Source organism: Xenopus laevis, chromosome 7L (assembly GCF_017654675.1).
Source record: "Xenopus laevis strain J_2021 chromosome 7L, Xenopus_laevis_v10.1, whole genome shotgun sequence".
In the NCBI taxonomy this organism is placed as follows: domain Eukaryota; kingdom Metazoa; phylum Chordata; class Amphibia; order Anura; family Pipidae; genus Xenopus; species Xenopus laevis.
Window position 1 is genome coordinate 10,875,302 of NC_054383.1, and position 15,415 is coordinate 10,890,716.

The window sequence follows — 15,415 nt, forward strand, 5'->3', positions numbered from 1 at the left end:
AAAATTTTTATTTTTTTTTAATTTTTTTTTGGGGCCCCAATTTGTTTTTAACTTATAAGGGGACCCCTGCCACCAATGTTTTTTTTAAAAAAAAAACATTTTTTTTAATTTTTTTTTTTTTTAATTTTTTGGGGCCCCAATTTTTTTCAACTTGTAAGGGGGCCCCTGCCACTTTTTTTTTTTCAAAAAAAATTTAAAAAAAAATTTTTTTTTTGGGGCCCCAATTTGTTTTTAACTTATAAGGGGGCCCCTGCCACCAATGTTTTTTTAAAAAAAACATTTTTTTTTACATTTTTTTTTTGGGGCCCCAATTTTTTATAAGGGGGCCCTGACCATCAATAGCTTTTTATAACTTGTATGGGGGGGTTACTTTTTTAGCGATGATGTCTGTGTGGTCTTTTAACTGCGATGTGGAGTGGGCGGCATATGGGGTGGAGCTTGGTCGTTAGTGTGGGCGGGGCCCAGGGGGCCCCAAAAATTTTGTTGTACGGGGCCCCGTGATTTCTAATGGCGGCCCTGCAGATATTCCTTTTACAGTTTGAAGATAGCACTGGGTTTCACCAGATAATCTAAAAAATTCAGGGTTTTCAGGTAATAACTAGTGATGGGCGAATAAATTCGCCTGGCACAAATTTGCGGCAAATTGTTTTGGATGCAAGTCCAAAAAGTTGCTCACGTCAAAATCAGCGCGTGTCCAGGGACACCCATTGACTTGGATGCAGACGTCTATTTCCGATTTTCAAAATTTTTCGTAAAAATTTCAGATTTTCACAATTTCTCCATGAAAATGTCCAAATTTCACAATTTTTCCGTCATTTTTTTCCGCCGTTTCGTTAATTTAGGAAATTTTGCAGCAAATTCGCAAATTTTTTGGCAAAGCAAAACTGGGCAAATTCGCCCTTCACTAGCAATAACCCCCAAAAATAGAGCATTTTGGGCGTCAAATGAAAAAAAATTGTACGATTTGGGTTTTATCGAGTGTCTTCCTGACTCGAGTTATTTTATTGATAAATAAGATAAGTTAGTGAATGGGAGTTTGGCTGAGTTTGGTTTAATAAAAATATGAGATAAATTTGAGTTTTAGTAAATAGCCCCCTAAGTGTTCAGTTGAAAGAATAAGAACACTTATAGTCATGTGACGTCTCAAACAACTGAATATGACAATTATTTTGTCCTCAGATTATTACATACATATTACTTCCATGTTCAGCTTTACCACCAGATAGGTCTGCTATGTTCTTGGGTGGCCATATGGAAAATCCCTGTTAGGGATAGGGGGGCCGTGGAGTGATGCAGTGCACATGCATGGTAGGAAGTGACATACTGTGCATCGTTATTACATCACTTCTTACCACTCACATGCAATATGTCACTTCCTTTGCATTCACATTGGGGATTGGGGATGGGTGCACTAGGGTGGCACTGGGTCACAATTAGGGATGCACTGAATCCAGGATTCGGTTCAGGATTCGGCCTTTTTCAGCAGGATTTGGCCGAATTCTAATCCGAATTTGCATATGCAAATTAGGGGAGGAAATTGCATAACTTTGTCACAAACCATGGAAGTAAAAAATATTTCCTCCTTCCCACCCCTGATTTGCATATGCAAATTAGGATTCAGATTCAGTATACCTCCCAACTGTCCCATTTTTAGAGGGACAGTCCCTCTTTTGACAGCTCAACCCGCAGTCCCTCATTTGTACTGAAAAGTCCAGATTTTCTCTGTACTGAACAGGCAGAAAAAGAATGTTTCTAATTTAATTTTCTTTTGGCAGAGAGCCCAGAACAGCCACAGCTGCAGAGAAGATACTTTTGTGACAAATTTGAGATAAGCAAATAAATCATTGTGACAATATAAGATAACAGGTCCCTTGGGAAAAGTTAGACTCACAGCTTAAGGCTAGGGCCACACGGCGCGATTTTGCCGCGATTCTGCGCTGGGCGAGTTGCGAGTTGTGAGTCGCTGCGGTTTTTAAGCCGAAATAGCTTTGTTAACTTTGGCGCTGGCGTCAATGCAAATCGCGGCGAAATCGCTGCGCTAATTCACACGCGGCGATTCGTTTTCTATTGTCGCCCGAAGTTGCCTCGCTGGGCGTTTCCGGGCGACAGTAGAAAAAGAATCGCCGCGTGTGAATTAGCGCAGCGATTTCGCCGCGATTTGCATTGACGCCAGCGCCAAAGTTAACAAAGCTATTTCGGCTTAAAAACCGCAGCGACTCGCAACTCGCAACTCGCCCAGCGCAGAATCGCGGCAAAATCGCGCCGTGTGGCCCTAGCCTAAAGGGCAAGTCACCTTCATTAGCAAAACTGTAATAACTGAAAGAAACCACAGGAATATGTTCAAACTTTCTTAACCTGCCAAATTTTGTAAAATGAACATGGTAATTGGGGGTTGTGGACACAAAAATGGGAGTGGTCAAAAAATGGCCGCACTCGCGCGCCAACTTTTTTGTCCCTCTTTTTACTGTTGGGAGGTATGGATTCAGTTTGGTATCTTTCACAAAGGATTCGGGGGTTCGACTGAATCCAAAACAGTGGATTCTGTGCAGTCACAATACAACATTGGTTCTTGAAGGTGCAAAGATTCCATGTCATTTTTACCTGTAAATCTGCTAATGAAAATGTTATTCTATTCTTCGTAAAAAGGGATGCCTACAAAAACTACAGGTCATTTACTTACACAAATGCACCCCTCAAAGTGCAAATTCACAAAATTTGGCAAGTGTTTTTTTCACCCAGAATGCACAGTTTTACCCTATAATCTCAGCACGATTGCGAGTGTGAGGTGGAGTTGCGCCTGGCCCTGTTGCCTGAAAACAAACACAATTGTGGGTTGTGATTGGGAGTGGGACACATCTGCGCTCAAAATGGTCTGAGCTGAGATGTGTAATTTCTGGAATTTAGCATCAAAATGACACTTGCGGGCTTTTCTTTATACTCAAGTGAGCTAGGGGCATTGGTTCAATCTGCTGTACGAATCCTGGAGTCAATAGACACACACAATAGATCTCGCGGGGGCTGAGTTTGGACCTTTAAGAAATGGAGTTAAATATTAGTATGCTGTAGACATTGATATTCTGAGACCATTTGCAATTGGTCGTGATTTTTTTATTTTTTGTGTTTTTTTCCATAAAGCTTTTTTTTTTTCTCAGCAGCTATCTGGTTACTGGGGTCTTATTTATCCTACCAACCTGGCAGGGGTTTGAATGAGAGACTGGAAGATGAATAGGAGAGGATGTAATTAGGAAGATAAGTAAAGAGGTTAGTTCACCAAGCACATTTAGTTTGATGTAGACATTGAAATTCGGAGACAATTTGCAATTGGTCTTGATTTTGTTTTTGTTTTTTGTGGTTTTCCGTTACGAAGCTTTATCATTCAGCAGCTTTCTAGTTTGGTATTTCAGTAGTTATCTGGTGGCTAGGGTCTTATTCACCCTAACAACCAGGCAGAGGTTTGAACTAGAGACTAGTGATGGGCAAATAAAATCCGGCATGGATTTGCGGCAAATGTTTTGCGTTGAAAATTCACCAGCGAAACAACAACAAAGAGAATCGTCAAATTTATTCAGACGCCCATTGACTGTAATGTATTTGTCACTCGCGTCACAAATTGTTGTGCATCAAAATTATTTTGATGTCCATTGACAAATTGTCGAAGTTTTCCGAATTTTTTCGACATTGTGCGAATTATTCGGCATAGGAGATATCTAAAGAGGAAGATAAGTCATAAAAATAAAAAATCACTAAACTGTAGCCTCACAGAGGCTTCTGGGGTCAGTGACCCCTCATCATTTGAAATTTGGAAAGAGGCAGAAGATAAGGAAAATACATTTTTTTAAAAAAAAACCTTAAAATAAAAAAATGAAGACCAATTGAAAAGTTGCTAGGAATACCACAGACTAAAATTTAATTTAACTTGTGTGATGGATAACACTCTTCCAACCCAGTGGTTCTACCCAGTGGATTGTAATTTTGTTTTAACGATTTGGGATGTTCTGATTTTTTTAGTTCCTTTATTTCCCATATAGAATTAGCTGTCGACAAATTTGTAGGAAAATAAATTCTTTAGTAACAGCTGTTTGGAAATGTCGCTTGGATGAAACACAACCTTGTATTATATTTGTATTTTTTTATTTTCATGCCGAGGCTCTAAATCAGATCGGCTGAGTCATTATAAATATGGCTGCATTACAGATGGTGGGGCTTTACAGCTGTCACGCAATCTGTTGGCATGGACGCAGGCGAATGTCGGTGCCAAGCATGTCTGTGTATTCATTTTAGCGCCCGTCGGTTTAGCTGGCAGTTTCTGCTTCTAATTTTGTAATAGACAAACACCTTGAGAGCTGAGTGACAGCGCAGAATGTCAGCAATGTATCCTTAGCCCTGCGATATTTAATGGTCCGAGCAGGAGGCCGAAATATGTACGAGGGGCGATAAACAGGACGGGTAATGAAAGTATGTTTTCTTTTATTTTCTTTTATCAAAATATGATTTCCCACAGGGACGGATTTTTTTTTTCAGCTTTGTAAAAGGTGCCTCCTCCATTATGGCTGAAATATATGTGGAGCAATTCTAACACTGCCCACAACATGCCTATTGGGAACAGGGTCGGCCTGGGATGTCGGGGGTCCACCTGGTCTGACTTCAAGCCTGCCTCCAAAAATCTGAAAAACTAAAAGAGGGACAAAAACTTGTGCACAGTCCATTTTACACATTTTGGCAGGTTATGAAAGTTTGAACGCATTTCTGGGAGGTTTAGTGCAACGTTTATGTGTATTACTGTTTTGCTCAGGGTCGGACTGGCCCGGCAGAAGACCGGGAAAAAACCCGTAGGGCCCCGACCCTCGTGGGCCCCCAGTGGACAGACCCCCTCTCCAATCTTCAGATTGTAGAAAAAAAACTACAATCCTTTATTCATGCACGCCGAGCAGCACCTTCATTCATCAGTCACAGTAGGGGAGAGGGGGGGCCCTGGACAGCAGTCCCGGTGGGCCCTAGGCCCCTCAGTCCGACCCTGGTTTTGCTAATGAAAGTGAATCACCCCTTTGAGTGGTGGCAGACGTGGCTGCTGAGGGAGATTAGTCGCCCAGCAACAAATTGCCTTTTCTTCGGGCAACTAATCTCCCGTAAATGCCTTTCCATCGGCAAGAATGTAAATTGCCAGCAGGATGGCAATTGGAACGCTTCATTTTCCGAAGCGCCCGAAGTTGCCTTGCGAGGAAACTTTGGCCGACTTCGGAAAGCCGAAACGATCCAAGTGCCATCCCACGGGGATTTACATTACATTACATAGTCGGCGGGAAGGCATTTACGGGAGATTAGTCGCCCGAAGAAGAGGCGATTTGTTGCTGGGTCGACTAATCTCCCCCCGCCTGACACCACCCTTAAGTGCTAGTCTCAGTTCTCCCAAGAGACCTGCTTTTCTTAAATAGTTACACATGTATTGAAGTGTAGCTGCTAAGTGTTCTTATTTTAATTGTTTCAGAAACTTTGTATCTTTTTCTCGCTATTCAGTGCAGGAAATCAAGAGAAAGTGGGGACATTTCAGTAAGAAACCTGGGACTGCCGGCTGAGCTGTCAAAATTGTGACTGTGCCGCAGAAAACTGGACAGTTGGGAGGTACAGTATGTTCAAGGGCCCTACTCCTGGCATCTGCCATCTGTTCTTACTTGCCCTCTATCTTTTACTTCCTAGTCTCCTAAACTTTCAACCTGTAATCGGGGAGAAGGATCAGTCCAGGCAGGGGAGCAGGCCGGAGTCGGTCTGAGACCCATAAGTGTCTGGGCCAAATGGATGGCCCAGGCCGACACTGTGAAGTGTGGTGGTTGCAATCAGGTCCAGGCCAAGGCCAAGGCAACCTGGCTGGCATGTGGGAGGGGAGCGCACCACAGAGTGCTGGTGGGAAACAAGGGTCTGGACCAGTGTTAGACAAAAGAAGAGGTACGTGTTTGGCACCCCCACTTAGTTGCCTCTTCTGCCTACCCCTAGTTCTGGCCATGGTGGCAGCATCAGGCTGAGGAGCTGCTTTTTGTCAGTTGGGACTGGACATCTCAGTAGACTAGGAAAGGAAGAATGAATGGTGCAAAATTAAGGGGAAATAGGAATGATGGAGGGTCTGGATGCACTTACAAGGCAATGTCTACAGTAGTGTACCCTGATTGGTCTGGGCCAAAACGCTGGTGTTTTTTAATATTTCAATGTAGGATTATGTTTAAAAGTTGTAACTGTTAAATATATGTTACCGTATATACACTTTTTGTAAAAAAACAGATTCATCAAGTAGGGATGCACCGAATCCACTATTTTGGATTCGGCTGAACCCCTGAATCCTTCGCAAAAGATTTGGCCGAATACCGAACCGAATCCTAACTAGCATATGCAAATTAGGGGTGGGAAGGGGAACACTTTTTTATCTCCTTGTTTTGTGACAAAAAGTCATGCGCTTTCCCTCCCCACCCCTTGCCAAATTAGGATTCGGTTCGGCCAGGCAGAAGGATTTGGCCGAATCCTGCTAAAAAAGGCCGAATCCTGGCCAAATTCCAAACCGAATCCTGGATTCGGTGCATCCCTAAAATCGAGGGCACACCAATCAATAAAGTGTTAGGCAATGTATGATTAGAGGTGCAAAATAAATAAAGTAACCAGATACTGACTATACCAAATGTCAGGTTTGCACACATTTAGAAAAAAACTTTTGCCATAGACACAGGTGGTAGCACAAAAAAAAAATCTTTTTACTGTTTAAAAAATCAATTTGGCAGTTACAACAATAAACAAGAACATCAGCATATACAGTATAACAATGATAAACATACCACCCCATGGTGTGTACAAGGCAGAAAGAAAGCAACAAGGAGTGGATACGCCTGCCAAAAAATGAGAATAACCCCAACGTTTTGGCACAGCAGACTTTGTCAAGTTTTTGTAACCATATGAAGCTCATTCCACATTTGTTTTAGGGTGGGCTCATGTCTAGGACAATAGAGGATCTATTTTATCTTTATTTTACTTCCTTAGACATTTTCAATAATAAGTGGCCACTAGTGATGGGTGAATGTATTCGTCAGGCATGGATTCACGGCAAATGTCCACATTTCGCAGCCCGCTAATGTTCTGCGAAAATTCACTGCGTCAAAAAAAGAATTGTGTTTAAAAGTGCCCCTAAGGCATGAAATGCGTAAGGCTTTCGCTGTGGTGTTTTTTGCTTCAATAAATACTTTTTTACTGCATCAATCTACGGGGTGTGGTCCTGGACCCCCTTTTATTTGGGTAAATTAACCCTAACTTATGCTGCATTCGACACTGAATGCCCCTCTTTTTATAAACTTCTTAGGGGGTTAAAATTGATGCGCGCATAAAATTTGTGGCTTGTCAAAATAATTTCGCAGCCCATTGACTGTAATGCATTTGGACAAAATAGTTGTGTGTATAAAAATTGTTGATCTTGTCAAAATTTCCGTGCATCAAAATTATTTTGACGCCCATTGAATTCAATGGGTTTCGCAAATTTTCCAATAGACTGATTCGCCCATCACTAGTCACCACTTCCAGCAGTTTCACCAACGCTCACTTATAAAGACATATAAATGACCTATATGTACCCGCCATATTTAATAATATTTAATATTTAAAGGAAGAAAGTAATGATAGTGAAAATTCACATTCATTTGCCGAGACAAAACGTCACATTTTTATAAATACACATATTCACTGAGAATTAACGTCTGATGAAGTTGCGCAAAGTGGGGCGGAAGCCTTCCGAGGTGAAAATTCGCCCCTTTGTATCTTTTTCTGGCTGTTCAGTGCAGGAGATCAAAGGGACATTTCAGCAACAATCCGGGACTGCAGGCTGAGTGGTCAAAATCGGGACTGTCCCACAAAAGACGGGACAGTTGGGAGGTATGAGTACGGATCGTCCTATATTAAAGGGGTTGTTCACCTTTAAGTTAATTTTTAGTACGTTATAGCATAACCAGTTTTAAGAAATTTTTCAATTAGTCTTCATTTTTTTCTATTTTATAGTTTTCTTCTTCTGACTCTTTCCAGCTTTCAAATGGGGGTCACTGACCTCATCTAAAAAAACAAAAAGAAATGCTCTATCAGGCTACACATTTATTGTTATTATTCAGGCCTCTCCTATTTATATTCCAGTCTCTCATTGAAATCAGTGCATGATTTTTAAGATAATTTGGACCCTAGCAACCAGATGGCTGAAATTGCAGACTGGAGAGCTGCTGAATAAAAAGCTAAATAACTCGAAGAACCACAAATAATAAAAAATGAAAACCAATTGAAAATTGTCATAAATGTACACGTATATTCTAAATACGAGGCAAAACTGTTCATAGCAGTGCAATTAGTGTACATTAAATGGCAAAGCTGTTCATTAACCTCCTTGAGTTAGTTAAAGTCATTGGGAGCTTTCGGCAATATTTAGCTGTAAAACAAGAGCTTCGGAGAATGTTGGCGTTTGGCAGATAAACCGCAGTCGTTTTCTCTCACCCTTAGAAATATTTCTGCTTTAAGGCAAAATGATAAAGGAGTTATTTTCTCCTGCATACGGTATGAGCTTGTCCAGTCCGGCCGATTGTAGCTATAACCAGATATGTGTTGCTACTGGGAAAGGCAAAACTTACTGAACCAGATTAAGCAACTCCAAAAAACACACATAGCAGAAACACAACAAAAATGAAGTGTCAGTGTTAATGAGCAGCTCAGGTTACACGTCTGTCAGCAGCAGCAGCAGCAGCTATTCTTGCACACTCACATGCCATCCCTTAAATTCCTACATTTATATGAAATACTTTAAACTAATGTGTGGCAGAAACACAGTCGTATTTCCCATAACCTTCTCTAGACCAACACTTTTATTGTCCTCTAAACGTCTTTCCCATGCAATATAATATTGCCACCTGCTGACAGCACTGCTGTGATTTTATGGGCATGCAGAATATAATGTACCCTATAACATTTCTGAACTTGGACTACTCTTACCCACACCATACACATGGAATATACTAATGAACTCCAGTCTCTGATTCCCATCCCCTGAATCTAGAAGACAACCCAGCCAGGGTCACCTGGGGCTGGTTCCTTGGGGCTCCCCACCCCAGCTGTACGTGCCAAAACCCACCCTCCCCTGCACACCATGTACCTGTATTCTAGGCCACCATCAGAATTTGCGGGACCCTCACCCTGTACAAAAAAATGTTGTGGCCAGGGCCCCCCAAGTTAAAAAAAACCGTCAGCTGCCAGGGCCTCACAAAATGAGTGCACAAAGGTTTTAAAAAAAAAATTGTTTTGACATGGCTGGGCACAACACGGTTCCTACTTCAGCGCAACTCCGCTCCTACTTCGGCGCAACTCCGCTCCTACTTCACCAGTTCAAGGGGGCCTGGCTAAGCCAGAAAACGCAGCACAGCTGCCCCCCCTTAACATATAGAAGCCATTGGCCCCGGGACAATGGTCCCCACAGTGCCCCCCGATGGAGGCCCTACCTGTATTCAACTCCTTGCGGACGTAAGCGCAGGAGGGGTGCTGCAATTGTCGCCTGCATTTCACAGCCAGGGAAGAAACGGACTAGGCTGGCAGTGGCCCACAAAGGCCAGGGGCCCCCCGGGTTTTTCCCCTTATCCCACTGGCCAGTCTAACCCTGAACCCAGTACTTGTGTGCTAGGGAAACCATGGCACTCCTGTAAAAATAAAACACCAAGTGGAGAATATGTTATCTTACCAACTATGCCAACTATAATACAGGTATAGGACCTGTTATCCAGAATACTCTAGATCTAGGGTTTCCCTGCTTAGGAATCTTTGGATCTTCGTACCTTAAACACTAATTAAACTCAATAGGCTGGGTTTTCTTCCAATAAGGATTAATTATATCTTAGTTGGGATCAAGTACAAGCTACTGTTTTATTATTACAGAGAAAAAGGAAATACATTTTTAAAAATGTAATTATTTGATTAAACTGAAGTCCATTAGAGGTTTCCTTGCCATAATTCTGAGCTTTCTGGATAATATGTTTTTGGGTAACAGATCCCATACCTGTATTGTTCTTTCACCTGTTCCACTATCCAAGCAGCCCTGCACCCTGTTTAGCGATTGGACTGAAATCTAAGAAGAAGGGTGCCACCAGAACCCAGAAAAAAGATACAACCGTCCATTACAGAAGCCACATTGCCGATTAGTTGGTACCGGCAACTGCACTTGTGAAATTTAGCACTGTCAGGGTCGGACTGGGGGGCCCGGGGCCCACCGGGACTGGTGTCCAGGGCCCCCCTCTGGCCCCCGCTACCTACTTGTTAGGCGAATCGCCGCTCGGCATAATTGCCCAGGCGGCGCATCGCGCATGCGCAAACGGCGCTGCGATGCGCTGAAATTTTTTAAATTTTTTTTTAAAAACTGTTTGGGAGAGGGGGACTGGCCCGGCGGGGGCCCACTAGGGTCGGGGCCCACCGGGTATTTTCCCGGTATCCCGCCGGGCCAGTCCGACACTGAGCACTGTTCTAGTAAAAGCATTATTTTGGCCAATAAATGAATCGCCATTACCTACCCTATACCCATTCAAGCCTGTCTTCAGAAATATTATCACCTACCCTATACCCACTCATGCCTGTCTCCAGAACATATACTTTCCTTTCTCGGACAAGTCTTTCTTTTTCAAAAAGAGAGCCTAGCTAAATAAGATATGATACTTCTATCTAATTATAATAAGAATAAACTCGTTAGGCTTCCATATCAGCACTTCCTTTCTCAAAGGACTGAAATGTATATTTAAAAGGATCACTGTTGATCTGGAGGCAGAAACTCGTTGTTCTCTGCTCTTCCCACTCAGCCCCTCAAGTTTTTATTTTATTTCTGTTTTTTAGGCTTATGATCTTGATTCAAGGGTTGCCGAAGTGAAAGCACGCCAAGGCTCATGCCTTCAATGATGTTTTCTGGTAGTTTGTGTTGTGCAAACTCGGTTAAGTATAAGAAATTTTGAAACTGAAGTGTAGCCAAAGAGCAATGACTCCGTTGTACAAGAACAGAAAAAAGACCGACTCTGTTCTAAAGTCAGAGAGGTTCAACGGCTATTTGCAAGGAAACCAGACTATTCAAAATTCCATGAGAACAACCACTGTTTATGGCCAAAAGGTATAGACACAAATTCCAGCAATGTCTATTGACTGGATGTTGCTGGTACAGGTATGGGATCTGTTACCCAGAAACCCGTTATCCAGAAAGCTCTGAATTAAGTCTACTAAAAAATCATTTGAACATTAGGAACACTCAATAGGATTGTTTTGCTTCCAATAAGGATTAATTATATCTTCGTTGGGATCAAATACAAGCTACTGTTTTATTATTACAGAAAAAAAAGAAAATCATTTTTAAACATTCAAATTTTATGCATCAAATGGATTCTATGGGAGACGGGCTTCCATTAAGGTATGAATCCAAAATTACGGAGATATCCCTTCTCTGGAAGACACCAGGTCCCGAGCATCCTGGATAACAGGTACAATACCTGTATTACAATAGGATTATTAGGCTGTGTCTATTCTATTAAATCACAGCTTTAGGATGCATCATTGCCTGTAATTCCTTAAATGATGCTTAAACACCCCAACACTCCTTTGAACCAAACTTCTCAGAAACTCTTAAAAATAGAATGTTGTTATTACTACTTTTTATTACTCATCCATCCAGCCCCTCTCCTATTCATATTCCAGTCTCTTATTCAACTCAATGCATGGTTGCTGGGGTAATTTGGACCCTAGCAACCAGATGGCTGAATATACTCCTATAGGAGATTGTGTTTCTGTAATTCGGAGCTTTCCAGATAACAGGTTTCTGGTTAACGGATGCCATACCTGTACTAGATTGCCAATCTGGTGGCTGTAGTCCAGCAATATCAGAGATGTAAATAAAACGTTTCGCTAGCTCCCCAGGGCAACATGATACTATTGCAGAATATCATGAGGCCAGACAGAATAAAACACAGTTGTGTCTGTATGTAAGAAAACAGCAAGATGATTTGGATAAGAGCCTGGAATATGATTAGAAGAGGCCTGAAAAGAAAGATGAGTATAAAAATTTATAGCAATAACAATAAAATTGTAGCCTTACAGAGCATTTGTGTTTTAGATGGGGTCAGTGTCCTTTTTTTAGCTCAGATAAAAGATTTGTGCAGAGAAAATGATTCTGATGTGTGTTCATTAATGCCTGTAATTCAGGGATATTGAACAGTGGATTCTCAGAGGGGCGCTGAATACTGAAGCAGGATAACTTCACAGTTATTCATCTGCTCAAAAGGATTCGGAATGAGTGTCCTTAGGTGCAATGGCTGAACTTGTTCTTCACCTTTTAATGCTCGATAGACGCTAATCTGGATGAAGTGGGCTCATTCTATATGGGGGTTCACTTATCAATAAAAACTGATGCACCTATAAACCACAGTGAGATTGGAATCAAGGTGCTAATGAAATAGTAGTAAGCTCTGCAGCCAAAGTTAAAAAAAAAAAAGATAAGGTGTAGGGAAGGGGAAAACATATTGGGTCATCAATTTCATATTATATATCTTTTAACATTTAACACTGTGTTCAGTTAATCAAACTCTCTGCATTTTCTATATCTTACAAACAAGGAGGAGGAAAACAATGAACTAAACCCTAATAGGGTTTAATAGGGTTTAATAGGGTTTAATAAAGTATTAATAGTGTCTTGATGGTTTCATCTTTCATCTATTTAAGCAGTTAGATCTAAAGAGGATATATATATGTTCAACGTCATGGCATATTGATGACTATAAAGCAGTATAACCTAATCTTTGCAATACACAAACAAGCTTTTAAAATATCTTTTAAAATATCTTATAGGAGAAGGAAAGGCTAAAATTAATTAAGCTTTATCAGAAAGGTCTATATAAATACAACAGTAAACCCGCAAAGTAATGCTGCTCTGAGTCCTCTGTCAAAAGAAACACCACATTTCTTTCCTTCTATTGTGTACTCATGGGCTTCTGTATCAGACTTCCTGTTTTCAGCTTAAACCTCCAGGGCTAGGGCTTGAGCATGCTCAGTTTGCTCCTCCCCCCTTCTCTGCTGTAATCTGAGCCCAGAGCTATGAGTGAGCAGGGAGACACTCAGGCAGGAAGTGATGTCACACCAAGCTAATGTGGCAGCTGCTATCCTAAACAAACAGAGAGCTTCTAGAGCTTTTTACTCAGGCATGATAAAACATTCTGCAGAATAAATATAGCATTCTTGTACTATTGCAGCTAATCTATTGGCAATAAAATGCCTCTGTATCTTTCCTTCTCCTTTAAGAAATGGAATGATATTAAATTAAAATGGTTTGCTTCACAGAAGGCTGTTCTCCACCGATCCCCTTGATTAAGTGCATGTGACCCGAAAAAACCATGTGACTTGCCATGTGGGAGAATTATGGGGTCCACACCTGCAGTTAAACAAGTGCTATTGATTATTGAGTTAAATAACTTGCAATGAGTGTCTATTTCCTTACACTGGCTAATATATATCACACCATGTCCGTGTTGTATAAATGTCTTACCCGAATGTGTTTTTCGATGAACTCCGAAAGGAATTGCGATTATGAGGCATTTCTTCGGTAGGGCTGATGGGTTGCGTGTTTTGTATTGATGGCGTGTGTCTCTGGGTGAGAGATTAGACATTATAAAGTAATTAACACGAAAGTGCCATTACTGCATTACTGAAAGCAACATACAGTAAATATCAAGTTGAAAGCACATCAGAAACCCTTCAATATCCAATTCTAGGAGTAAGTCTCCTTTACGATGACAGTTGTAGGTATAAAGAGGAATAGGACACAAGGGAAGACTGTGATTCATGTGCACAGTGTTGGACTGGCCCACTGGGATACCAGGAAAACTCCCGGTGGGCCCAGGTATCAGTGGGTCTCTTGCTTCTTACCATTTGGCCTATTTCATGGTCATTCCCTATTTCTATATGGGGAAAAAGAGGCTTAATAATGGAAGAATATAAGAGTATAGTATGTAGAGATAAAAGCTAGAAGAATAAAGTGGTTGAGTGAGGAGAGGATGATTAATAGTTGGAAAGTGGGCTCACGGTCTAAGGTTTTCTGGTGGGTCTACAGTTTAAAGTTTTCTGGTGGGCTCACAAGCTAAAGTTTTCTGGTGGGCCCACTGTCCAAGGTTTTCTGGTAGGCCCATGGTCTAAGGTTTTCTGGTGGGCCCATGGTCTAAGGTTTTCTGGTGGGCCCATGATATAAGGTTTTCTGGAGGGCCCATGGCATCCCAGTCCAACACCTCATGTGCACATTGAATATTTTTATCACCATCATACATATATACAGTGTTTACAGGTAACAGGCCTGGCGAAATGGGACAAATTCGCCCATCACTATCCAACAATGCTTCCATTCTACATGGCCTTGGCCTGAAACTTATATTAGCACCTCATTGTTGCCTGTAAAATATATTGGTTTGTAAAGATGGGATGGGAAGAACTTGACTGGCCTACACAGAGCCTTGATCCCAACCCAAGCTAAACCCTGTGGGATGAACTGGAGCCCCAATGTGAGCCAGGTCTGATCTCCAACATCAATGTCCAACTTATAACAGATGAACGGATTCAAATCCCACCAACAATGTTCCAACAGCTAGTAAAAAGCCTTTCCAATGAGTGAAGCCTGTTATAGCAGCAAAGAGAGAATCAATGTTATAATAATACCCTTAGATTGGGAATGGAATGGTACACAGGCAGGTGTCTGCATATTTTGGATCCTAAAACGTTGCCATTAAAGTACTGTGATACCTCTTTAAGGGGTGGGTCGCCTTTAAGTTAACTTTTAGTATGGTATAGAATGTCTAATTCTAAGCAACTTTCAATTGGACTTCATTTTTTCTTTTTCTATAGTTTTTGAGTTATTTGACTCTTTTCAACTTTCAAATAGGGGTCACTGACCTCATCTACAAAACAAATGCTCTGTAAGGCTACAAATTTCAAGTTATTGCTACTTTTTATTACTCATCTTTCATCAGGCCTCTCTTAAACCTATTCAAGACTCTTATTCAAATCAAGGCTAGGGTAATTTGCAGTGGCAGGACTACCAGGGGAGCAGGGGGTGCAATTGGGCCAGGGTCCGCACCCTCTCAGGGCCCCCCTGCAGCTCGCGCACTGCCGATTTCCGGTTGCATCGGCCGATTTTGGGGGAAAAATATCTGGTACGGAGGAGGGCGGGGGCCCGGCTGCACGTCCCGCACCAGGGCCCGCCCCCCTCCAGTTACGTTACTGGTAATTTGCACTCTAGGAACCAGGTTGCTGAAATTGCAAAATCCACAAATAATAAAAAATTAAAACCAATTACAAAGTATTTCAGAATATAACTCTCTTTATCAAATTCATAGTTTATATATATATAAATATA

General features: G+C 41.6%; 1 protein-coding gene across 2 annotated transcripts in view; it reads right to left on the bottom strand.

Annotated features, from left to right (window-relative positions):
* The window catches only part of LOC108696075 (protein FAM13C), a 176,589-nt gene that overhangs the window by 123,738 nt on the left and 37,436 nt on the right, over nucleotides 1-15,415 (bottom strand). For both annotated transcript variants that reach the window (XM_041570199.1, XM_041570201.1), the window contains exon 6: nucleotides 13,559-13,659. In XM_041570199.1, coding sequence (XP_041426133.1) covers nucleotides 13,559-13,659 — 101 coding nt within the window. The remainder of the gene's footprint in view (nucleotides 1-13,558; nucleotides 13,660-15,415) is intronic.